Source organism: Lampetra fluviatilis, chromosome 2 (genome assembly GCF_964198595.1).
Source record: "Lampetra fluviatilis chromosome 2, kcLamFluv1.1, whole genome shotgun sequence".
NCBI classification, from domain to species: Eukaryota; Metazoa; Chordata; class Hyperoartia; order Petromyzontiformes; family Petromyzontidae; genus Lampetra; species Lampetra fluviatilis.
In genome coordinates, this window is record NC_136276.1 from 20,048,439 (window position 1) to 20,074,704 (window position 26,266).

Genomic DNA, 26,266 nt, shown 5'->3' on the forward strand with positions numbered 1-26,266 from the left:
CTTTCGCAACCAATATCATCCATAATACAGGGTTTTTTTGGGTTAGATCGCGTAAATTTCTAAAAGTGTCGTTAAACCCACCACCACAGACACAGCCAATTAGTAAGGTTTGTTACGTAAACAGAACATGCCAATTCGTTACTTTATATGCATCCATTAACCCCCCCCCCCCTTCGCGTCAAGGGCACACACGTGACGTCATCACATCTACCCCGCTATTTAAGGAACGAAACAGGAGGATTTCTCCACAAATCTGGCTGTCGCCTGATGAAGCTAGTTGTAATTACTGGCGAAACGTCGTACTCAGATTGTAAATGTTGTGGCTTAGATCTCGACCACACCGGTTAGTGCTGTACGAGTGACGAATTTGCATGTTCTGTTTACGTGACAACCCTTACTTATTGGCTGTGTCGGGTGGTGGCAGGTTTAACGACACATTTATATATTTACGCAATCTAACCCAAAAAAAACCTCTATTATACATGTTTTAATAACTTTAGCTGTATATGAGTAAGAGTTGACCGCTCCAATGAGGTGTCATTTCGTGGCAAGCACATTGATCTTTAGAAAATTGCGCATGAACATGCGGGTCACATCCCATTCGCTGTGCAATATTTCCCAAAATCATACATAAGCCGACTGCATTACCATTCACTTTACTCGCTGAAATACCCTTACATTTCCGAAATACTGTGCAACTCGTATGCATTGTAAGATTCACCTTCATCTCAATCCACAAACAGCATTGCAACCATTAATACTGTACTTTGTGCTTATTGTTCAAACCGTAGATTCAAGACCGTGGATGCCAGAGTCAGGGCCAGGAGGAGGCAAGAGCCTGAGCAAGGATAGCACAAGGGTCACCGCCACCGTGCCAAGCCTCGGCCAGGCATTAGACCCGATGCTCATCACCATCATCACCATCAGCGCGCTGGGCATCGTGATGGGCATGGTGTGCGCGTCGCTGCTGCTCTACTGCGTGTGTTCGCGCGCCCGCCCCGTCTCCTCCACCACCGCGCTCCACACCATTGGCAACGGGCCCACGCCACTGGACGGCTACAACTTTGAGCTCTACAACGGAGTGAAGCTCTCGAGTAAAACCAACGGGCAGTACAAGCAGGCCACCCAGGCGTAGCCGATGTGCCAGCACGCCGATGTTACGAGTAGGGCGAGGATCGGGGGGAGGGGGGGGCCCGACGCTGTCGGTTGAATTTATCCAAGGGAGACAAATACCGCATTTGTGTGCCGAGATCCTTTTATTAAAGTCTTACAAACAAACAAAACAAACAAAAAATTACCACGCATTACGTTTCAAACGAAAAAAATTATTGCACTCATTAATGTGTTTGGATTTCCAAGAGCAATTTAGCGACAATAGGGAAAAGCAACGAAAGGAGAAGCGAGCGAGTGAATACATATCCACGGTCGTGCGAAGCCTTGTAAGTGCAACTGATGTGTCTCTGCTGGATTTACCGCAGCCCTGTCCCATGCTCTCGTGGAGAGCATCACAAAGTGCTGGCGCTGCCATCTCTTCACGCTGCTTAACCCCCCCCCCACCACCATGCTTCGTCAGCGCTGCCTAGTCGGTGTTTTCTGTTTCTGCCTTAATGAACCGTATTCAGATTTAATCCACTATAAACGTGTACTTTGAGAGTATAAAATAGAGAGCAAGATTACAAATATATATGTGTATATCTCTTTATGGCAGGTGTCCAATTATCGAATACTGCACTTTGTAGATATATTGCTTTAATGTTTTATATTAAATATATATTTTTGGGCATTTTTATTTTGTTTTACTTGCATAATTTCTACAAGTGCCCTTTTCCATTTTTTTTTCTATATCTCTTTCTTTGTTATAACTATTATGGCAGCAAATACCCAAGTCTTGTAAAATAAGCATACGTATTACATTAGTTACCACTGGACAAAGTAATGCCTCTTAAATTCACCATGTGGAATGTTGGCACGTGCATGATAGCTCCGTGTGTCTCGTCTCTCTGCTCTATGTGAAAAAGCAAATCCGTGTGTGTCTCCCTTGTGTAATATTTTTTTTAACCAAATGTAGTCAAACGGTTGGGGAGATGAAGCTAATAGACAACGGGTCAAACATCAGAATAATTTTTAACGCAAGACTAAACCTGTAGGAGATTCGTACGCTTACCAAATTAGGCTCATCAACAATGCTTTAGTGATGCTCGAGATATATTGTTTACAATGTTTCTAGATGAGTACAGAAATACCAGTCATCATTTTATATAAACTGAAAGAATACTTAACACCTCTGACCTTCAACTGTGGAATGTGTTCCCATGATCAATGTTTATCCATGTGTTTTTGCTGGTAGGCCAAATCTGTGTTTTTTTTCTCGTTTAAAAAAAAGAATAGCACTGAGCAGGAACTGGGTTGCAGCTGCACATCTCAAAATAATTTAAATGTTTCTCTTGGCAACACGAAGCGGGATCTACATCCAGCTCATGTACAAGTATTTGTATTAATGACGATTATTGTTTATTTAATAACCAGTAGTACCGCTGTAGTGATTTTTGTTTTTGTTTCACAAGTTGTGTACATGCGAGCGTTGAGGAGTTCTACGTTTTGCCAAAATGTGTTTTTGATCGTGGCCGTGGTGGTCGCCTGCCACCACATGCAGTTCTGCATTTCAAACGTTCAGCGTCGGGGAAAAGGCAAAAAGATGATGCAGCAGTAATGTGGTGTTCATATTGTGGCAAATGCTGATTTTTTTTTTATACATTCGTTTCCCCCTTCGCTCTGAGATTTTGTTTGAATGCGTCAGTTTTCCCCCCCAACCACCCTCCTTTTCATCAAACAACTGTAAACACTACTTTAATATCCACCACTGCCTGGGCATCTCTCGCCTGACGCCTCTTAAAACAATTGTGCATGCCCACACCCCTTTTCTATGGCTTGACTGTACAAGAGACGTAGTTTTTGTGCGCCAGAAAGCACCCACTCTTGTTGAAAATGAAAAGGGCAAGTGACAAGATAGCTACTTCTTGCACGATCGAGTGATCGCTTTCCGCATTTTAAAGACTCGACTGGCAATCTAGTTTTGAAGTTTTCGTGACTGCAGGGATCCATACTCTTTGGTTCTTTCGGTAAAGTCAAATAGGTATAAAATAAATTAAATCACGACGTTTCGGGCGCAACACAAGCGCCCGTCATCAGGTGGAACTACCACAGCAATAAACAATTGCTGAAGTGACTTTACCGAAAGAACCAAAGAGTATACTCGACTGGCAATCACGCAAGGCCATGAAAATGGCCTCCCTAATCGACGCCAATTCGGCACATCATCTCATTCAGATGAATAACCCGAGTACCGCCTGGGTCGTCAACAGTGGCTGTCTTGATAATTGTTTTTTTACCATTCTATCTGGCAACAAAACTGACACCTTTTTTACAAGGAGTCATGTTTGCATAGACCACAATACCTGCAGCCATAATGCAAACAAAAACATAACTCTGATAATATTTGCACTGTCCTTGAAATTGATTGGTCCACACCCGAGACAGCTTTCCTTAGAGCCTAGTCTCACATGGGTTGGACCAGATGATGCACTGAGTGCGCCTTTTGGCGTCATCTGGTCCAACCCATGTGAGACTAGGCTCTAAGGAAAGCTGTCTCGGGTGTGGACCAATCAACTTCAAGGACCGTGCATATATTATCAGAGTTATGTTTTTTGTTTGCATTATGGCTGCAGGTATTGTGGTCTATGCAAACATGACTCCTTGTAAAAAAAGTGTCAGTTTTGTTGCCAGATAGAAGGGTAAAAAAACAATTATCATATTTTTTACTGGCAAATGAGGTTCCAATGGTGTAAGTGGCTGTCTTTTTTCGAGAGATTCGTCCTTGCCAAGGGATGTGAAGTTCCCACTGTTGGCTGAGGGCCTTCACTAGAGTTGAGTGCTGCCTTGTAACTCCGTCGAGCAAGGGAAATGCTTTTATTTTGACCTGAGGGCCCTGTCATAAGCAATTCAAAAGACTGCATTTGACTTAACGTGAGACAACAGTCATTGATAAACCTGTGTTATTTTATTTTTTGATATTTAAATTTTATTTTTGTATTCCTTGAAAAAAAATCTATCCATGGATATTGTTTTAAAGATACCATTATTTAACATTTTATTTAAATGAGCTATTCAAGCCGACCTTTCTCATTTGTGGGATACACCCCCATGTGACACCAAATCATTTTTTTTAACCAGCTCTATTCCCTACTATGGTAAAATGTTATATTTTTATATAATCTTTTTTTAATACATGCCCTTGTGAAGTTGACGTGTGGTGCAAGACATAAGGCTTCATATAATACCAGCACCCACTATGTGTTATCCCATCACCTTTCCCCCACATCCCCAATTGGATAGTGACCTGAAAATATCGGATGAAAGTTTCATTTTTACTGCCTTACTCTTACCGGTATCCCTGCCTACACTAAGAAATAGCAATAAAATGCATGCCATTGCATTTTATGGCCAGTAATAAAATACCCCCACTATAAAAATAAGTGCGCGTCGTTTATCCATACGTAACGAAGGACAATTACATTATGTGCCATTCAGTGGACAGCTCGCACACAATAGCGTAATAAAATGAAACAATGCACGGTATATGTCGTACGAAAACTGAAAAAAACATATTTTAGACAGCATCCTTTAAAAATGCCTGACCACCAAAGAAGGCATCGACGGCTGGTTCTCCAACAATAGGTTTTTGATGATTTTTCGCAATGTAAATGCCTTGGGACATATTTCAGTATGACAAACGGGAGGAGAACGTCCATTCGACGCGACCGATTGAACGTAATCTTCGCGATTACCGCTGATGGCGAGGACTCGTAAGGCATGCTAGGACGGCGCTTTATTTCTTGCGTGCACAAAGTGCAAATAATGGTATGGTGTAGTCATCAAATGCTGCTTTCTGGACTAGCATAGAGATGCTTGTTTAGCAATAAAGCTTTGCTTGTTCATGATAGAGTCTGCTAAACAGCTTTCTGTGCTGTACCAAATGAACATTGTTTTTCATGTCTTCATCATTAGGTACTGTATAGGCTGATCATTATGAGATGCTGCATACTGTATTTGTAACCTGTAACTGTTACATAAAAAAAAACTGTTAGTAAAAAAAATCAAGAAATGTGTGTTCGTGTTTTTTTTTTCTTTATTCTGCATGGTTTGATAAAACATCTGAGCATCCTCACGGAAGAGCTGGCCACTCACTACCCACACACCAGGAAGCTTGAATATTTACCGTGCAATCACGGAATGTTAAAGAGTTTCTCCTGACTCAACAGATGGCAAAGCAATCACAGCTAAAACACTCTTCTGAGTAATGCAAAGTGTAACGGATGGATCATGAGAAAAAAATGGAAATTTTAAGGTTCTCAGCAGATGGGTTGGTTTAGTGCATGAAATGAAAAGCTTGACCTTTTGAAACCTTGCAGATATGCACTGCTGAAGATGTATCTTCCCTGAATGTCCGTCAACATGCTACACTGGTTACTTTGATTGAAATTCAGATATCGTAAACCTGACACATTTGCATTTTTAAAATGCAATAACCTACGTAACTGTACGAGAAATAATCAGCACAAACCAACATTATGATTGTGGTCTTTATTATGATAAAATGAATCAAGACCTACAAATCTAAGCCTTTTAAATATAATTTGCTTTCTGGTATATTTGCATTTTTAAATCACATTTGATCAGCACCAGCTTTGTAAAAAAAAATGTCTCCCCGTCCTATTGAATCTTTCAATATCCTTCGGTTTTAAGAATCCCCAGGTCATATTCCAGTTACATTTCTACCAATACAGAATCAAGCGATCAAAATAGTTACAGCCTGTGGCGTCTGACAATTAGGTCAATACAGTTATCAGATGAGCAGGCTTCATATTTGGTGCGTGGTGTTCTTGGATGGCTTACACGAATCACGTGGGAACTTCCGATGAATGCATTTATCAGAGCACGCCCTGCGCACGAGACTTGATGAAGCCCAAGCCAATGAATGGAGAATTTGACCCATTTAAACAAATGCTTCCTAAATTTTGACTTAAAACTTTCGCGACTGCAGGAATTCATCTTCTTTGGTTCTTTTGGTAAAGTCACGTAGATAGAAAAAATAAATAAATTATATCTACGTGACTTTACCCAAAGAACCAAAAATGCTTCCTAAATTTGATTCTTGCCTACGTACGTCCGATGTTTGTTAGCCACGAGTGGGCTTCAGGAGACAGTTCGTGTAGCTTTGGTATTCCTCCTCCATTGCAGATTTCCATAATACATTGATATGGAAATTCTGCTTGGTCTACTGATTATATGTCATTCATTTCGGTGGTTAAACAAGCTCCGTTTAACCATTTTTATTATTCTTACCAAGTTACAAAAGTCCCCACAAGGTGTTGAAAGACAATAAATATTCCCGTTCCTCTATGTGGCCTCAAAGCCAGAAACAAAATCACACATCAATGACAGCATACATGCTTCACGTGATGTAAATGTGACATCACATGTCATTGTGGTTGGGATGAGTTCAGGGATGGGTGGGAGATTCATAGTGATGAAAATCAGGCAATTAGTGGAGTTATGCTGAAGAGAAAACAGTGGAAGGATGACACCCCCCACCCCCATGTAGCCTTTATTAGGGTGCCCCAGTGGCGAGATGTTAACTGTCTCACCTGGTATACAGGAGGTCGTGGGTTCAATCCTGACCCTGACGCCTGTATATTTAGAGTTTGCATGTACTCCCCGTTGTCGCGGGAATTTTTCTCCAGGTCCTCCGTTTTTTTCCTCCACATTTAGAAACATACGTTTAGAGTATTTGGCTGCTATACATTTCCACGTGATAAGCCACTTCGTTGAGTTATCATTTGTGGCCAGGTCGCTTATAAAAAAGCTACATAGTTCAGTGGGCTTTACCTGGTAAAATAAATAAATAACAGACTGCTGTGGCTCTTGTGCTGTTAAGGATAATAATAATGCTAATTTGTAAACCAGCGACCCTGAGGCCCTGTGCGACATATACAAACACGCACCTTCTCCCTAGTAGTCTGGGCAGTGTGACGCACAATGTTATGGCAGTCATAGAGGCCTGGCCACGTTGCATCTACAGTACTTTTAGTTCTCAGCATCAGTGAGGACAATTGAAAAGGTTGTTGGCCCTCACCCTACTCACAGCACTACCACGCCTCCCCACTCTCACACTCAGTGCCATGCGCTGAGCGGTGGTGATGCCGATTCCACTGCCATTGGCTATAAAATGTTTTGCTTGTAAAGGCAGCCCTCGTGTTGTTGTCTACCCGACATACATGGCAGCTGTGCAGAGAAACACTGCAATTTATGCATCTAAAATTAATGCAGAATTGACCTTCAAAAGTTCAACACAACACGTGGGATTCACTCGCTCTTATGCAAATGTGTTCATCCCACAAAGTGGTCTCTCTGTCCACTTGTAAATGTATTGATACGTACATGATGCGGGGTGATGGATAAGAGCAGCAGGCCTCAATGTGGCCATAAATTTACAACAATCTGGATACTGCCTGTCCCCAGTTGGCAATCCGTATTTTGGTTAAGATAACCTTTTGCCATCGTGAATATGCATGTTATGTCCCATATGACAGCATGTTTCTCAAAGGGAAGTCAAATCCTTCTGATTTAAGATGAAAGTTTGCCTCAAAATCTGTAAACATGCCACCCTAATTGACATTCATAAAATAAATACCCGTCAGTATAGGAACACAGCAGCTTTTCCTGTTCGTCTTCATCAGCCTCCAATCTGCAGAGGCTTTGGCTCTAAGTGAAACATAGCAGGTTTAGGTGTCTATGCATTATTTATACTTTTTTTAAAATCACTATTGTCATTTTAATATGGGGCCTGCTATGACGAGGTCTGAACGTCTGCTCGGCTGTGTGATATTCAGAACATGGGCTAAGAGTTTGGCACACAATGCCCTCCAATATACTTTGCATAAAACAATGACATCTGCTACCAAAAGCTGAAGCACTGTCTTCTTGGTTCTTTCGGTAAAGTCACGTAGAAGGGAAATAATAAAATAATAAAAATAAAACATAATAAAATAATTCTCAGGACGTTTTGGCCACAACGCAAGCAGCCGTCCTCAGGTGAAGACCAGGTCTGTCGGGGAGACAGCGTCATTCAGACGTCATTCAGACGCTGTCTCCCCGACAGACCTGGTCTTCACCTGAGGACGGCTGCTTGCGTTGTGGCCGACCTGGTCTTCACCTGAGGACGGCTGCTTGCGTTGTGGCCGAAACGTCGTGATAATTATTTTATTATGTTTTATTTTTATTCTTTTATTATTTCCCTTCTACGTGACTTTACCGAAAAAACCAAGAAGATGAATCCCTGCAGTCACGAAAGCTTTAAATCGAAAGCTGAAGCACTGCTTTAGACAGCAAAAGCAACATCATATAGATGTGTTGAGAGCTCACAATAATATCAATGTGTTAAAAGCTGCCGTAAATAAAAAGGGGGTGTTGGATGAATTTCAATAAAGATATTTAAATGAACACCTCACCAAAATTGTACTAATTTAGCTGTGGAGATCCTGGTCCACATCATAGAAATATCCTGATAAACAGACGTGAGTCATCCAAGATATATGTGGTCATTGGCGACTAATGCAAGCTATATTGTAACTGATGGGCTCGACAAATAAAATATATAAATAGATAACAATAGTCAAGTCTATGTTCATACTCATAAAAATCCTAAAATTATTCATTTAAAATGTTGGCATCTCATAATGAGATTATATTTTATTGAACTGTTTTAACCCAGGCCGATGAAACTGTTGTATCTAAATCCAACATGTTTAATCAGATGACAATCTGGAATAAAAGAACATATATAAATGTGGGGACCATCAAAATAATTGAAGAAAATAGTTTGCCGATTAATATTTTATTTTTGGGCCAGGCCATGCAATGATCCGGCCAAATGTGTGTCGTTATGACCCTCCACCACCCAACATAGCCGATCAAATTAAAGCATTATGTAGACAAGTGTTTAATTTTGCCAATTATTTCAGCTCACCATGAGTGAAATAGCATTTCTCACAACCAATTTGTTTACGATTCAATACGTTTCACTTGAAACTACATCAAGCATCATCAGGACACGCTCAGGGAAGTGAAAAAAACAATCTAGGAAGTGGGTGTAACTTCCTAGATCTTTAATTTAGTATTCTGAATTTCTTTCATAATTTGACCTCACAACGTATGCAACTATGTTGACAACTAATAAATTATAGTTCAATAGCCTTCTTTTAGAAACGCGGTGTTTCAGAAAATGCTTAATTTCTGATTTAAATGCCTTGAAAACGTATTACTTTTATCGTGAAAATGAACTTGATGATATATGTTTACATATTAACGAAAACAAAGTGCTGTTTTGGTATACTGTATTATAAATTATGTTATTCTAACTTAAACGTATTGACAAAGTACATGCTGCATTCAACGTTGTACAATTGTGCTGAAATGGTAAAAATAAATTCCCTGAAACATCAGCGACAACTGGATCCTGTGAACTGAGGGCATTTTTGGAGAGTATTAATGTACGTCAGTATAGACCCCTACAATTGACATCCCACATCTGGAAGTTCGAGCCATATTAATTGTTAACGAAAACGATTAACATTACTTAAGCAATCACTTGATGTTAATTATTCAATAACCAATAATTACGTAAATAATTAGCCCAACTGTCACCAGGGCATAGAAACAGAGGGAGACAGGGAGGCTGAGCCACAGAGTGGAGGGAGGACAGATAGATACATAATGATACACACAGAGACAGATGCAAGGAGAGGGAGAGTGGGATAAAGTTGGAGAGAATGAGAGATAGAGACAGGCAGAGGCAGGTGGAGGCAGACGTCTTCTTATTTCGTACGGCTGCTGATGTAGAGGCAGAGCAACAACAACAATTTCACATTCGGGTGGTCAAGCCAGATAATAACCGCGTCAGGAGTCAGAGTGCATCGCTGTGATGATGTCTCCTTTGTATTTGTGGATTGAGCATTGCGTCGTTATTTGTTGTACGGTCTATTCTGGATGACCACAGTCGCACACTGAAGAGTTTTTTTTTTCCATTTGTGCATCATCAGGTATCCGCATCTGCCATGGGTTGTGCAGTGGATGCGGTTTAGGGTGGACCGTGAGCGTCGCGGGTCTTTCACCACAAGGTGTTATTACTCTTTGGTTCTTTCGGTAAAGTCACGTGTGTATTGTCTTCATGTAATACTTCATGCAGTCACGAAAGCTTCAAATCAACAAGGTGTTAGTTTGTCAGTTATTTTGAACTCCATCCAGTCTCCAAGCTTCATCGGGGTTGAACTCTCATTGTTGACTGACAGAGACCAACAGAGAGAGCGAACTAAGATACAATATGTCGTGTGTATTGTCTTCATGTAATACATATCGTAACGTTATCATTTGCAACGCTCTGTGAATCTATTGCTTACTGATGTCCTTCCCACAGCTTTTGACGAAGGCCGTTGTTGAACCAACCTGGTCAGTGTGGTTTGGTGAAGAAGGGGGGGGGGGTCCAGGACTGGTCTCGGTATAATTTTCCACTGATGCCAGCCGTGGGCAATGAATTGACAGATGCAAGGAGAGGGAGAGTGGTGAAAATGTCCCAAGTCACTCCAGTCCTTGTTTGAAATGTATCCTGAATCGACCAAAAACTCAAGCAGCTCATTAATGACCCCCAAGATGAGTGGAGGTGACGTCCTGTACCACCCTGCCCAGCTGCCTTGTTGATGTTTGTTTGTTGTGAAGGCAAAATAATATAATTTTAGTCAGGGTCGACATATACAGTTTAAGGAGGCAATAAACATACGAGTCCCTAGGACTGAGAGCTTCTTCCACACATGGACATTTACATTTAATGTGATTCGCGTTATGCACTCATGACATTCAATAAAAACATAGGCGTTGACAAATAGTACTACAGTAATTTTAATAACAATTGGGTTTGATTTTTGAGAAGAAAAATTACTTTAAAAAATAAGAACCTACAATATTAAACCACCATCAATGTGTTTTGAATACAACACAGCATATTTTTGAGCATATAATTATGAATGCAGTTTAATACCATAATTGGATGTTTTTATTATTAGAATAACAGAGCGCATTCATATTTAAAATTTAGATTGAAATGCTTATGAATGTTTAAAAAAATTACAAGCACGTATAATTAATTACATATCAGAGAACATTGGGAAAATATTTGACTGTTCAAAAGCTAACATTTTTAATTCATATGCGATGACCAAAATAAATTTCAGGTGAACATGAGACAATTCATCTTCTTGGTTATTTCAGTAAAGTCACGTAGAAGGGAAATAATAAAAATAAAACATAATAAAATAATTCTCACGACGTTTCGGCCACAGCGTCTGAATTCATTACATTCAGACGCTGTCTTTCCGACAGACCTGTTCTTCACCTGAGGACGGCTGCTTGCATTGTGGCCGAAACGTCGTGAGAATTATTTTATTATGTTTTATTTTTATTATTTCCCTTCTACGTGACTTTACCGAAAGAACCAAGAAGATGAATCCCTGCAGTCACGAAAGCTTTAAATCGAAACATAAGACAATTGTGTAGAAAATCCAATATTGTATTTTTATGAATTATCTGTCATAACTTTTAAATAATATATGTGCTGGTGTAATACCAGAACGCAACATATTAAGCACTGAGGAAGGAAATGCATAAATGCAACATTTCATAAACAGGATTTTATCAAGATGAATATCTTTGCAAAAAGAAGGCAAGCCGAATATTATATTTCATGCTGGCGAGTTCATACTTCAAACACTGGTATTTTCCCCACAGTTGTATCTTATTTGAATGTTATTAAATTATATTTGCACCATTATGATTTTCTGCATAAACTGCTAAACCCTGAATGACAATGGGTCATGGACCAGTTTTATTCTCATTTAACATCTGGCCCCATAATTACAACCACACCACCAACAACAAGAACAGTGGCTCAGCTGGGCTCAACGTTAACGTTAATACGTTGAGCCCAGCTTGTACTGGAGCCATGCATTGTTGCATACACCACTAATATCTGTCGAATTAAGATGTCAAAGAGTTTGCTTACAGAAACATCTTTAGGGGAATGTTAAGGGTGTTGACGGTTCTTTGACTGTAAAACGTGTCCATTAACTGAGCCCTACAATTTCTGCGGAACCCCAGCCACCGTACAGTTATACTGGATGTACATATCAACCTCTAGTTCGTATCAACAGTTCATGTATTTTATGTCAAATCACTTGCTCCGAACACAACTCCAATACCTGAAATCCTAGTCGCACTGGCTGCAGTTTCATGGACAGGCCATTTAGAAAACCGTCACATCTTCATGATGCCAGGACACCAGTGCTGCACGCTGCTGTATGAATATTAATGTGATTAGTGCGAATACCATTCAATTAACTGGTATGCAAAGTGTAACGCTTGGCTGCTTTTGTGTCATTAAGAAAAAAATACATTAATTAGTTAAATCAATTTAAAAACTTATTTTCCCCCTGTATAAATGAATCCACATCTGTTGCAGAATATATCAAAGAAGATTGAATTGCAAGTTTTAAGGTTGCGCTTGCAATGATAATAATGTATGAACTTTCCCCAGACTCATAATTTATAGATAAGGATTAAACAGATCCAGCATCACCTTTCTAAAATATATATTCTCTTTAATAAAATTACCAACCTGTTTTACAATCCACACAACATTTAGGAATCATGTGCTGGTTCCTTGCAGTTAAAAAATTAAATAAATTTTGTTTTGGGTCAGGCGGTACTATTTTAGAAGTTAATTAAATGAGAAACAATTCAATGGTCCATGAATGAATCATGTGGAAAATTACAACACTCACAACCAACTGCTCACAGCATGCACTTACCCTCTTGGCAAAGACATACAACAACTCATCACGATTAGAATTACAGCATTGTGTTACCTGATAATGAAAGGTACCCTTAATGTGTAATCGAAATATAATTTTCCAAACATATGACCGTGATTGTAAATAAATAAATACGTCGCAAGATGATTCTAATATTTAAAGGTACGTTAAAATTGTTCTCCCGCAAGCAAGCTCTGGGGTAATTTACACACGCTGATTATTAATGATGTATTACTCTTCCTTCCTTAAAGAGTTTGTGTTGCATTTTCATCACGAGTTTGTCGATTCAATGCAAGAAATATTGTATTTTTCAGAGGTCATTGTAACTTACTCTGGATTGTACAGAAATTATTGTTGATGCACTACACTTGATAATTTTAAATATAAAAATATTAAATATAATTTAAGGGAACCACGTTTATGTTTTTATAATCTTAGCAACATTGAAGTCACGTAACAATTTTTTTGCGGGGAAAACGGCACGTCAAATTTGGAAAAATTCTGCAACATTTTTTTTCCGGATTACCAGAAATTTCAATGAGGGCCTAATTTCTTTGACTTTTCAGGTTAATTTGAAAATCAGGAACATATTCGTAGCATGCACATCCTCGTGCAACTTCACAGCGGAGATCATTGTTTTTTGGAACTCACATTTGAAATTCAGTCTGCGATAAAAATAGAGGAAATTATATTTAAACAAAATATATTATTTCAGTGACATTACACAATTCGTGGAATAGTTTCAGTTACTTAAAACGTCTACTGCAGCATAAGGCCAAACCATGTTTCGATATTACGATGCCCTTTCCCTACTAATACAGCGTTGAACTTGCTCCTACCTAAAAGTAACGGATTTGGAAAAAAAGGAAGACATTCCAAATAATCTTTGACCGTGCCTTGCACGAACCAAACAATGTGTGGACATGGATGAAATAAAATAAAACACACACGTGTGTGTCAGATGTAATGAGTTTATGTTATAATTGAATGAGCAGTGCAACCGCACAGCAATTATTTTGAAGTGGGCATGTTTTTTTTTCTCTTCAAGAGTAAACATATAAGGTTACGTTACCGCTGTTGTATTGTGTGCGTGGGGTTGGTGAATGCTGTATGACAATGCAATTTCAGTTTTCTGTACCGTGGTTGTTGGTGTGATGGAAGCAACAGCATCGTGGAGGGTTGCAAAAATAACATCTTCGCTGAATTTCTTGTAGAAGCCGCTCTTCTCCAATGTCCCTTGAATCTCCTCTAGAAAACACACCAAAAAATGAGCTGCATTAATGCCATCTATTAGCACACAGAAGTAACCCAATACTCTGCAATTTAAAATCCCATCAATAGTGTCCGGTTGTTTGCTAATGGGGTCATGCTGGAAATCACAGCCCATTCTCTGTAGACGGCTATTTGCTATAATTACAAAGTGGAGGATAATATTACCAATTTAGATTCTTACCCAAGCATGGCCGCTCCTGTATGTGACGCTTCCTTGTTGCATTCCATTAACCATGAGCTAGACCATCATTTACCTTTACATTTCACAATAAACGGCTTTTGTGAGGAAGACATAGCAAGAAGAAGTAACTTGACTGCTTGAGAACATTAAAGGAAACTAATTACGATGGCTGAATTAATTTCAAACGTGCACACCAAATAACTGAAATAAGTATCCTATCAAAATCTCAAAATCCATTTAATCCTACATAGCATTCTTACACTCATATATTGTGTTGACAATAATCCTATTTAATTAAATGGTTCTACAATTAACTACTGCGCATTTGGTTAAATTTACATGCACACATTGGCCCTGATTAGCAAGAGTAGACATTCTAAAGGGTGCCGTTCAATGGGAAAATGCACTTGACATTTACAGGCTGTTGTTTATTTATTGTTTGTTAGGCCTTCAGTGATTTGTGAGGACGTCAGTAATTATTGTAATTATCTTATTAATTTTCACTGGTTCTTATGCAATGAATTTACGTAAAATCGTCAACAAACGTTTACATTTATGGAGTACTATAGTTAATTATTAACCCAGTTGCTCAGTGATCATTGAGCAAATGTGTATGAAGTATAATGTTATACAGTGGCCTCGATGAGTATTTGGTTAAAACGTGTGAAAAAATTATTGCTGAAAATCCAGATGCGAATCACCAGTTGTATATGTTTCAATGAACGTGCAATATCCAGCAGTGTTAATGTTTTTACAACCCTTTATTAATCCACTGTTGGATGAAGGCCTCCCCATATCTTGCTGGTCGCCAGGGGACTTGTTTGACCATACTTAACCACGTTGGTCAGTGCAGTTTGAGTAAAGGTGGGGTGCTCAGGTCCATTTCAGATTTCACTCGCCTCTGAAGTTAGTCACGGCTGGAAATAAACTCGGGTCACCGGCTATAGAGCGTGGTGCATGAACTTGCGTGCAATCACTCCACCCTGATACAAAACGTATATTTTGCTATTCCAATATTATGTAGTTTGACCACGCGACACAACTAAACAATTGAAATCGTCACGTGGTGTACTGGCGTTCCACGCGTCAATGATGGTCGTTTCAGCTCTCGCTCACCGCTGAGTTGAACAGCCAATCTCACAACCGCGTTTATCAGCACTGCTGCTTTTCTACGTTGGGCTTTCAGATGAGGTCTGCCACCAGGCGAAAAGAAAGGTGCTTTAAATGTATGTTATTCACTGAAAACTCTCCGTCAGAAACTCTGATCCCTGAGACGTTCCGTTCAGTCCCTATTGAATTGTCAGCAATTGGTTAATCATTCCAGAGTTGTGAATAAACTTGCTGATTTATATAGGCATAAACCCCCAACTCTCAAACCCTTTTACACCAAGCGCTGTGCAAGTAAACAAGACTGTGAACGAAGTGAATTCAACTCACATTATTCTTAAAACTTGTTTTTACATATGTATATCGATATCAATGGTCACACATGAAAGAAATTGACACGAGGCTGTAGGTGTCTAAAAACCATGGGCAAGGAGATGGTAAAAACACAATCCCAGCCTAACACCTCCCTCAGTCAATGCCTGCCGACGTCTGCTAACCTGCACGGAGGCACGGCGCCCATTATGCTACAATGAATGGGGTGGCATGACAGTATAGCTGACACTTGACCCTAACCAGACATACTCACCTGACACCACTCTTCAGACATTCACCACTCACCTAACACTCACCACTGACAACTCACCCATAACTGACAGATGAAGGATCTGTCCATAATACAGCCTGTTGTTTAGCACTGCAGATGGCATCACTACACGAAGCACAATGGAGAGCTTTATTCACAAGGTGGCACGCCACTCATTGCGTCTGACATGTGGTCATAGTTGTTTGACATAGTTCAAAGGTCAAAACACGAACACTGGTCAATTCCACTACCACAAGTCTCTCATTTATTCTACTCAAAATAAGCTCATTCTTGCCCCATATACAGCAAAAATTCCTCAAGTAAGTGTTGTGACAGACTGACTGTGAAATTCATTTTCCTGTGTATGGAATATGATTGCTTGGGGGGGGGGTGAGAAAACCTGTTTTGCACCTACATTTCCCTTAAGAAAAAGTTCAAGACAGGAAAACCCAACAGTCAGGGAACATGTTACCTCCCCATCTCTCGACTGTGCACCTGCCGCGGCGTATTGGAGCGCCTCGTCATCATCATTAGTATGTAAGCATCAGCATCAGGGGCACTTGTTTAGACGGCTTCACAGTGCCACATGCTGCCTAGCATAGGCGCAATGAGCACTGTGCCTCTCAGCGGGTTCCCGGATGGCAATAGGCATAATTCGGAGAGGTGTTAGACATTCATTGTGTACTCATTGTTTTTTTTTTCCGGTAAAGTCACGTATGTAGAAATAAAATAAAAATTTCATAAATAAAATGAAAATAAAGCACGACGTTTCGAACGCAACACAAGCGCTCATCAGCAGGTGTGGAAATGGGGTGAAACATATAGCGAGGGAACACAGAGGGGGGACACCACGTGCATAGCACATGGAGAACGGCAAACCGCACGTAAGCAAATGCAACAAGAAGAAAAAAGTATTTTAAAAGTATTGATTGTGTTATTTACTTCATCTGTGCCCGGAGATTGTAAACACCTGTGGGCTAGTGCCAATTGCATTTAGGTGAGGGCAGTGATATGAAATAACACTTTTTAACAATAACAGTGGAGGAGGCAGAGTGGTTCAGAGGTCAAAGCTCTGAGCAGCTACATTCTGTTGCTGAGGTTATGGGTTTGAATGCGAAAGCTGAGTTTCGACCGCAGTGCGTTAATGATCCAGGCCCGTTCACAAAATGATCGCACAAAAACACCTGTCATATTGAATTTTGCTCTGGCATTTCACTAAATTTATATGATTAGTTTGACTGTCACGTGACAGACTATCTCATAGCAGAGCATATGAAAAAAGCGTGACCTTCCTACTGTGGTACAGAATTAAAAAAAAAACAAAGGCCACAGGAAGATGTTTTCCTCGTGAAAAACCTCTCCTGCATTCTTTCTATGATGATAACACGCTGTATGAAAAATAAGAATAGGTTTTACCCTTTCTGACCATAAAAGAGGTGTTAAGATGTTCAAACACCAAATAGAAACCTTTTGCTATGAATCAAGTCTGCATTGACCACACGTACTTGGTGGGGAACATGCAAAACAACATGCTCTGATAATATCTGCATTGTCTTTGAAACTGATTGGCCTACACCAGAGGCAGCAGCCTTCTTTAGGGCCGAGTCTCACCAGTGTCAGACCAGAGAACACCAAAAGTTGAACGATTCAAAGACGATGCACATTTCAAAGCATTTATGGTTCGGGGTGAGCAGCTATATCATGGGACCTTTTTGAATGAAAAATAAGAATAGGTTTTACCCTCTCTGGCAATAAAACAGGTGTTAAGATGTTCAAACACCGAGATCCCATGATATGGTCACACTGCTCTCTAGGATTTCCGAACGACTCCTTTGTTTCGTGAGGCAATGCCGATCGCAGGACTGGATTTGGAAAAAAATCATTGTTTTCACAGTAATAAAGCAGTGAAAGAAAAACAACAGGAGTGATGCCATTGTGTTTTAGAAAGTTGCATTCAATTTAACACGTGTATTTCCCTACAATGCTTAATGGTTGGCATAGCTGCTGATAGAAGGAGTCTATTCCCATTTAATATAATGTAATTGACTAAGAATCGTAAGCTGGTAAAGGAGTTGTTGACAGATAAGCCGAATTTCCAAACGAACTCTCAAGAATAGATTTTCGACAGAAGGAATATTTCCTTGTAATTATGCTTGTCTGATCATGAAACAATTAATACCACCGAGAACGTATTGCTGAAATGTGCAAACCTAAGCGTGTGTGTACAGCCTTGCATGAATTTCCACTTGACTGCAAATGTCTTGAAGTTCAATTCACATTTTCTTTCATCTGCATTCTTATTTACGTGCTCCCTTCGTCAGATACACGCGGCTATATTGTCACATTTAACTAGAATTCAGGGTAAAGGTGCTCACACATAGCGTACATTGGCACACTATGAACTTCAAAACATAGTAAAGTGCATAAGACGTGTGCAATCGGTGCTTCTTGATGGTCAATGACTTTTACATATTGAAATTTTGTATAATTGTCAGGATATTTACATTCCCTTTCAAAAAACAATATGTTCTGCACTTCATTATTAGCTGCTGTATATTTCAAACAATGCTTTATGACAATTATTATCCAATTATTATTTGTGCTTGTTTATCCAGAAAACCTTTCACTGGATCTCATGACTTTCTTAGGATAATCTTGCAAAGTTCTAGCTTTTTTTTACAGCGGGTGATTGCTTTCTCGATTTCAATTGAGAAATTGGCAGGAAATGCTTAAAATTTGGAACACAACACTGGCACACAATGGCCTTCTCTTGTGAACGACGTCCCAGGATCTTGTTAACGGTTATTAGACCTGCAGTATTAATCAGGTCGGCCACTGGAAACGAACCGTGAACCTCTGCGGCAAGTGGAGACCTCACTACCGCTGAGCCGTGTCACAATTTAGGCATCATGGACACCAATATAATAAGAATTACATTTATAAAGCGCTTTTCATCAGGGATCTCCAAGCGCTGTACAGGACACAGCAGCAGCAGACACTCAGCATAAAAATAATATTATAAATGCATTTTAAGACTCATTTACTAAATGAACTACAAGTTTAATAAGGGGAAGTGTATAAAAAGGTTTTAAAGGTGCATTTTAAAAATGTCCACAGACTCAGAGATCCCTGATATCTGTTGGAAGAGCGTTCCATCACCCGCGGGCTACACGGGAAAAAGCTCGGTCACCCCAAAGACCGAAACCTCGACCTGCAGAGAAGACCTGCATCCCCAGATCTTAGGGACCTTGACGGAACATATCAGACCCACCTGAGCACCGTGCCAAAAGGACGCGTGTTCCAATATCTCTGAAATCTTCACAGACCTGCATCGGCAGAAAAAAAAAACGTGGATTAAACGCATATTATTTAAATAAGAGACATAATGTTAAAGTGTTCCATGTCATCATTAATTTAGACCTGGAACTTTAATTATTTAAGCATTCGGACAAAGTGCTGCATATACCACAACATTATTATGAGCATAAAACATTAGAGATGAATGTACACAGTTCTTTATATTATTTTGTAAATGTTTCATGAACATTGCACCCAAACACATATCATCAGGAGGGCCTGAAAAACCCGAAACGATGTTGAAATGAGGACAAGTGAAGTCATTCTTCAGTTTATTTCCAAATGAGAGGAAACTGCAGAAAGCTTACAGAAAACCTTGACATCCTATAAAATATAATTACATCTCTCAGCAACATATCTCCTATACTAAATCCCACAGCACCATATTCCCTAGCTTGTGAATGTCTCACGTATGTATGTGGGACTTCTTTCGCACTGTACGTAGCCAACCGTGCTAATAGTAGGTGCTGGGGAAAGACAACAAACTAAACAAAATAATAAGTTCTCGCAAAATTAGTTTTCAATCTAGATTTGAAAGAGCATAGCTCCTGAAACTTCAGTGGCTCAAACTATAACTGGCGACATTGTGTTATATTAAAAGAAAATTCTACCCAATTCCAGTTTTGCCATCAGCGTCAGGAGATAAAGAATTCACCCGGAAATATCACAGCACAGCATTCCCCCCCCCCCCCACCATATTTCAGATAACAACCGGTGGAAGATATTTTTCGCAGGACTTCTCCCGAAAAATCCTTGCAGTGGTTTGTTTACCATTTACACAGTAGGCGGTAATGTTCTCCACCTGCCATGCGATGATACTGGACTTTAGCCAAATCTATAGTAAAAACTAAATTTCACAAAAATTGATTGTTTGTTGTGCAGTCATTGGTGACTGGGTTGAGACCACCAACTCACTATACCTGTGAGGACATTGTTTAATCACTGGCGGTTCAAATCCAACATCTCAACAGTGGTGGCTCAGAACTCTGAACGCTGTCCCACGTGGTGATATGGGGAACCGGTGATTAAAAAATTACATCTCTGTATCAGCCACCAACCCAAACTAAAGGATTCTGAATTCAAAGCACAAACCACTAAGACCTACTAAAATGTAATATATATGGAAATATAGCCACCTTGGTCAATGCATTCAAATGTTTTCATGTAAAGTTAAATTCAGTACAGATAGATAATAGATCGAAGAACAAAATGGTGTTTAAACAACTCTTTGTATTCTTATTTAGTTCATGTTAAGAAGGCGTGAAGTTACAGCATTTGAAAACGCTGACAAGCACAGGAACATAGGAGTGTTTGAGGCAAGAGCAATGTCTGAGGTCACAGATCACAGAGCTGTAACTCAATTCATGGTTTTAATTTTAAACTTCCCAGAAATTATGCATGCAGTACACTTCAGGAAAACTCATTCTGTGTGATTCGTGCACAGATTTTCATTAAAAAAACTTGTGGAAGAAATGTGCACGGTGGAATTTCAAACAGCCTTTGTGATGCAAGCCCTGCCCATGGAAATGGAGGTGGCAAATCAAGATGGGCATATAATGTCCATGTGCAAATGTGCACGTCAGGTTTAGTGGCCTACGTCCACTGCAGTGCCAGTCAACAGCAAAACCCATTCCACGAAGCCCTGGTTGGGTTTCCACGGTGCTGCAACAGTGGGGCTCAGTTGCACTCGGATGGGCGTCTGTGTTTATGTTCTTATTTGTATTACGCTCGTTTACCTAGGAAACACTCAAGAGTCGCAAGACTCGTTGTTTTTTTCAGCAGGGTTCTGCTGAGTTTTCCCAGTAGGGACGAGATTGTTGTGTGCAATACCAATTGAGTAATGTTCAATCGACTTTTCAACAGTGGAATGTGTTGGCCAATACCAGCTCTTTTAGCTATGGGAGGAAACCGAAGCACCGGGAGGAGAGAGAACATAAAACAAACACTCTGCACGAAAAAGGAGCCCCGAGTCGGGAACAAAACCCAGGCCCTTCTTGCTATGAGGCACGAGTGTCACCACAGTGGAATGTAGGCGCAAACGGGCCACATGAATCTTGCGGCATGGACCCCCTCATGAGCACTCTGCACCCCTTTTTGTGGCCACGCCTTCAAATCTACGACGCTGACAGCTCACCCTTGGAATGGTGGAACTGGGAAGAGCATAATCAAGTTGTTCCGCTTTTACGTAGCTCTCCTCCCTAGGTCCACCATTGCCCCGGACACTTTGACCCAGTCTGCTATGTGGATTGAGGCTGGGTGGCCTGTGATCCCCAATCAAGGACTTGGCCCATGTTAAATAGGGAATCGTGAACCCGGGTTGACTTATCACAACAACCTGATTTGTAATTCCCCAAAAATATGGCAGGATGATGGACAAAAATTGGGCCCCCTGGACTTTAATAAAGCAGCTCGAAAGGACGGTTACCAGCCTTTTGACTGTAATAGGTGCATAATAAGAATGTTGAAATTTGCTTGGCAAAACAGGACAGTGTTCACGTTTTTATTTTAATCAGAGGTGTGGAAAGGTGCTGTGTCAGATGGAGGAGGGCAGGTTACTGAGAAAGACATTTATGTGGCACTCAAGAGGTCAGAAGCCAAGGATAACACTTATAGCCAAATGGTGCGATATTATAATAGAGCACGTGTAAGAGCAGACTGTATTTCACACGCAATAGTTGCAGGATCTGGCAGAATTTACAATCATAAATAATGCAATTTTATTCACAATATTTCACTCGACATAAATGACCACGACTGCGGCGCAGAGCCAAGCTCAGTGTCGCTCGAAAGCCGGGCGACAAAAATTGGACCACTTTAGGTGTCTCTTAAAAGTCGGTGTAGATTGAATGCTGCTGAGAATGTGCAGCGGCGTTCCAGACGGCAAGGGCTACCACGGAAAAACGATGCCCGACAGTGACATCCCTGGTCCCTGGGTATAGAGATGATGTCGTGAGTCGCACCGTGGCGGGAGTTCTAATGTGAGCTGTGGTGCTGGGTGACAGGAGTGAAGAAAGAAACGGTGGGCGGCCGAAAGTGGTGGCAAAGGCAGGCAATCTTGTAGCTGCTCCTGCTGGCGATGGAAAGCCATTGGAAGGGATGGAGGGAAGTGAGGGAATCTAGCCTAGGATGACAGACATTGATGATGGCATGGGAGATATGGTTTTGCAAATGTTGGAGTTTCCTGAGGTTACTCGATGAAGATCGAATAAGGGCGGAGTGGCGAATAGTCGAGGCGAGATTCGACTATGCTGCAGGCGAGGGTATCGGCAATTTATGTGGCGATGAGTGGACGTAAATTATGGAGGGCCATGAGATCGTAGTTAGAGGATCTGGTGATGTGCTTGGTGTTGCTGTCAAAGGAAAAGGTGGAGTCAAGAGTGACTTCGAGGAGGACCTTAAAGTGGTGACAGGAAAGAGTGGTGGAGCCAGCAATGGTCTTACTAGACGTGTGAAGGTGGTGAGATGTCGTGTGGTGACAATCAGGATGGCCTAAAATTTCTAACCATTCAAGCAGAGACCGTGTGTACCAAAACTGCTGCAAGGTGAGGTGACATCACCAGCATTGGCTATTATCACTCGATCTTGAATAGTGTGTCACAATGTCACTACTTTTAATAGCATTCTTGAGCAATTGGATAAATATAGCACAGCAAACCATTATTTTACTGACTGGTTGTCATGTGCTCATGACAATCTCTGCAAATTATGTCCAATGTGTCAAAAACACGGCTGTTGTTGTGTTGGAATGACATAATCCATGGATAATTACTGAGATGTGATTAAAAAATAATGCCCTTTCAAATGCAATTTTTGAAACCACAACCACAGATGATTAAAGAGGAAGGGCCTTTCACAAAGACAAACAAACGTCAGCATTAATAATGCGCCACATATGCGACCTTCATTAGCCACACCAACACGTGAGTGAGTGTTTCATCAGAAGGATTAGCACATTTATTTATTTATCTTGATGGAGATGGAAACACAATTCCTGCTACTCTGAAGAGTTGGGCACGAGATGGCCATCACGATATTGTCCCAGTTTCAGTTGAGCTCATCCTTGCACTCCACTGATTAGCAATGCCACGGTGATGGATGCATTTTATTTTCAGTACAAGAGCCTCGCAGAATCTCTTTTTTAAGATATAAAACATATTTCGAGTTCATTTGTCAAGCCGCAGTCCACCGATCTTGGCATGCACATCCAATATTATTATGAGTCATACATTTTAATGAGCGACGACTGTGTGAGATGGCAACGCTGCTCTTTAAGCTGTAATTTAATGTCCTTGAATTCTGTTTGAAAGCACATGCAGCTGTTGTTTGGTAGCATAAAGTGTGGTGGATTATGGACAGAATGTTTCATAGGGATTGTTGTCACGAATGACATCTTAGCGACTGCCTTGTAAGACCAATTTGGTCGCATGCCAATCTTGTGATGGCATCCTGTGATATATTGGGGGTAATTAAACGTCCCTGGCGCAACAAATTTAGTCCAAAAGGTGGGTAAACTCGCATATAATCAGAGATCTATTTGCATTGTTTCGTTAATGTAAACGTGTATCAGTCATGTACTGGAACAGACATATTATTGGATGACACTTATTTAAGCTTTAATTGAATGCTGTTTAGAAAAAAAATCACTGAATGTCTATAACTAATGAGTCAGGAGCAGAATAGTTCTTATTGACTATATAAGAACAATTATTTTCATGCAATTTATTTCTCAGTGAAAAACCCAGATGAAAAAGTATGAAATCTTATTCATATTTCATGCGGATTTCTTTCCTTGGCATTAATTGCTTTGCTTTCCATTGATATACCAGACGGTTGGTATGCATCTGCATTGCTCACTCTGAGGCCTTAGTGCAATATAATGAATTCTGCTTACTTATATTCATTAGTGTTTAGGTTGTATATCTTTTGCCCTACTACTGTTGTTTTCCCTTTATCCCCAATAAATGGAGACGTAAACCAAATATACTATGTATATTTCAGACCACTGGGTTGAATTACATGCATTTTATGGTTGTACTCTTCAAGTAAATGATATGCAGTGAGGGTTATTTAGGTTGCAGGAATCGGAGTGCCACTGATGTATAACATATTAAGCATTAATCCCAAACCGAGAACCACTTAAATACATCCAATAGCTGATGACAGGTAAAATGCTGGTGTGTTGCGCCGCCTCGATTTGCACACATTGTACTTTATTGAGAAGTTCGTCACCTGCATTAGAGATAAGGCCCCCACCGAGTCCATGAAATTGAATCCACTGCAGTCCAGTACAATGGCCTGGAGAGGTGGACCACTCTCCGCCTGTGCCACAGGTGGCGAGCCACACGCAGAGAGCGCACCACCGACCTGACCTGTGAAGCCATCAGTGCGGTGACACATTGCGGCACAATCAGCTCGGACTCCAAAGGCACACGTTCTTTTAGTATGAGGGATATATTACCTGGAATTTTCGTCGATTACAGTGTTATTATTTCGGCGTGTAGGCTGTGCAGGTTCCACGGCGAATGTAACAATTCACATCCAATTTAGGTACAAATAATAAGTTGTACACCTCAGTTGACAATTGATCAAGTTACAATGTTTACACAAAATGTGTGTGTGTGTTCTATGGGCGGTAGTGTAGCGGTTAGCGTTGTGCTGCACGACAAACCTGGCAACCTAAGTTCGATTCCCGCTCACGACCAACACCAGTGACGATTATCCCCTAGGTCGACTCAGCCTACAAATGAGTACCTGGTGCGGTGCCCCTCGAGAGACAAAGGCGGCCGGGCGAGGTTGCTGCCCACCCAATCCCTCGTGTGCCATGGCCGGCCTTCATAAGTGCTCGCTAACAGCACTTGCCCCAACAGTCTGTTAAGGTTATACGGGGGATATTTGTCTTTGTATGGGCCCCAACAAGCGTTGGGCCTCTGCACGTCTCGTAAAAAATAGCTTCATAGCTCATCTGATTTTTCCAGGATAAATAAAGATTCTGATTAAGAGTATTTGTAGTCCAGCACATGGGCACAGCCAATGGCTGTAAAGGGTGCCCTCACCTCCACATGTTAGACATGGCAAAGTGACACTCACAACATTTGAATTCGTTCATTCAGGCATATATACATTCATTTTAAACTGAACTATAACAAGACTATTTTTTATTTTACCAGGTCAGGGCCACTGAGCTACTTAGCTCTTTTTCAGAAGCGACCTGGCCACAAATTGAAGCTCAAAGAATCGGCTCATCACGTGGACATTTATAGCAGTCAAATACTCTAAACGCATGTGTCTAAATATGGAGGGAGAAACGAGGGGACCCGGTTTAAAATACACGCAACCACGTGGAGTTGAGACATGCAAACTCCAAATGTACAGACGTCAGGGTCAGGATAGAACCCACGTCCTCCTATATACCAGGCGAGGTCGTTAACATCTCACCACCGTAGCGCCCCTTCACCACCATTCATGCATTTATTCAACCATTCATTGAAACCATCTAATCCATTCATGCATTTATCCATCCATTTATTCACGCTTTTATCCATCCATTCATCAATGTATCCAACTATTAATTTATGCCTTCATTAAGGTATTAATTAATTGATCCAATCAACAATTTATGCATTCAATCATTCATTAATTCACTCATGCAGTTATTCAGTAATTCATTCATTCCTTGCTCATGCGCTGCCTGTGTGATGAGTGCCACTTGTACAGCACCTGCTGCCCTCGCCAATGTACATGTGAATACATATGCAAATGTGTGCAAATGATATGCGTGCATGCCTCACA

At 40.6% G+C, this 26,266-nt stretch overlaps 2 protein-coding genes across 4 annotated transcripts in view; one reads left to right on the forward strand and one right to left on the reverse strand.

Annotated features, from left to right (window-relative positions):
* LOC144943921 (neuropilin-2-like) overlaps positions 1-1,294 on the forward strand; it is a 150,111-nt gene extending 148,817 nt beyond the window's left edge. For all 3 annotated transcript variants that reach the window (XM_078871802.1, XM_078871792.1, XM_078871811.1), the window contains exon 19: positions 792-1,294. In XM_078871802.1, coding sequence (XP_078727928.1) covers positions 792-1,135 — 344 coding nt within the window. In that variant the 3' untranslated portion in view covers positions 1,136-1,294. The remainder of the gene's footprint in view (positions 1-791) is intronic.
* A 9,842-nt stretch (positions 1,295-11,136) lies between these two features.
* LOC144946997 (prestin-like) overlaps positions 11,137-26,266 on the reverse strand; it is an 86,500-nt gene continuing 71,370 nt past the window's right edge. The window contains exons 15-18 of the mRNA XM_078876101.1: positions 24,707-24,846; positions 19,392-19,446; positions 14,116-14,225; positions 11,137-12,460 (exon numbers count right to left, since the gene is read on the reverse strand). Of these exons, the coding sequence (XP_078732227.1) occupies positions 12,410-12,460; positions 14,116-14,225; positions 19,392-19,446; positions 24,707-24,846 (356 nt within the window). The 3' untranslated portion in view covers positions 11,137-12,409. The remainder of the gene's footprint in view (positions 12,461-14,115; positions 14,226-19,391; positions 19,447-24,706; positions 24,847-26,266) is intronic.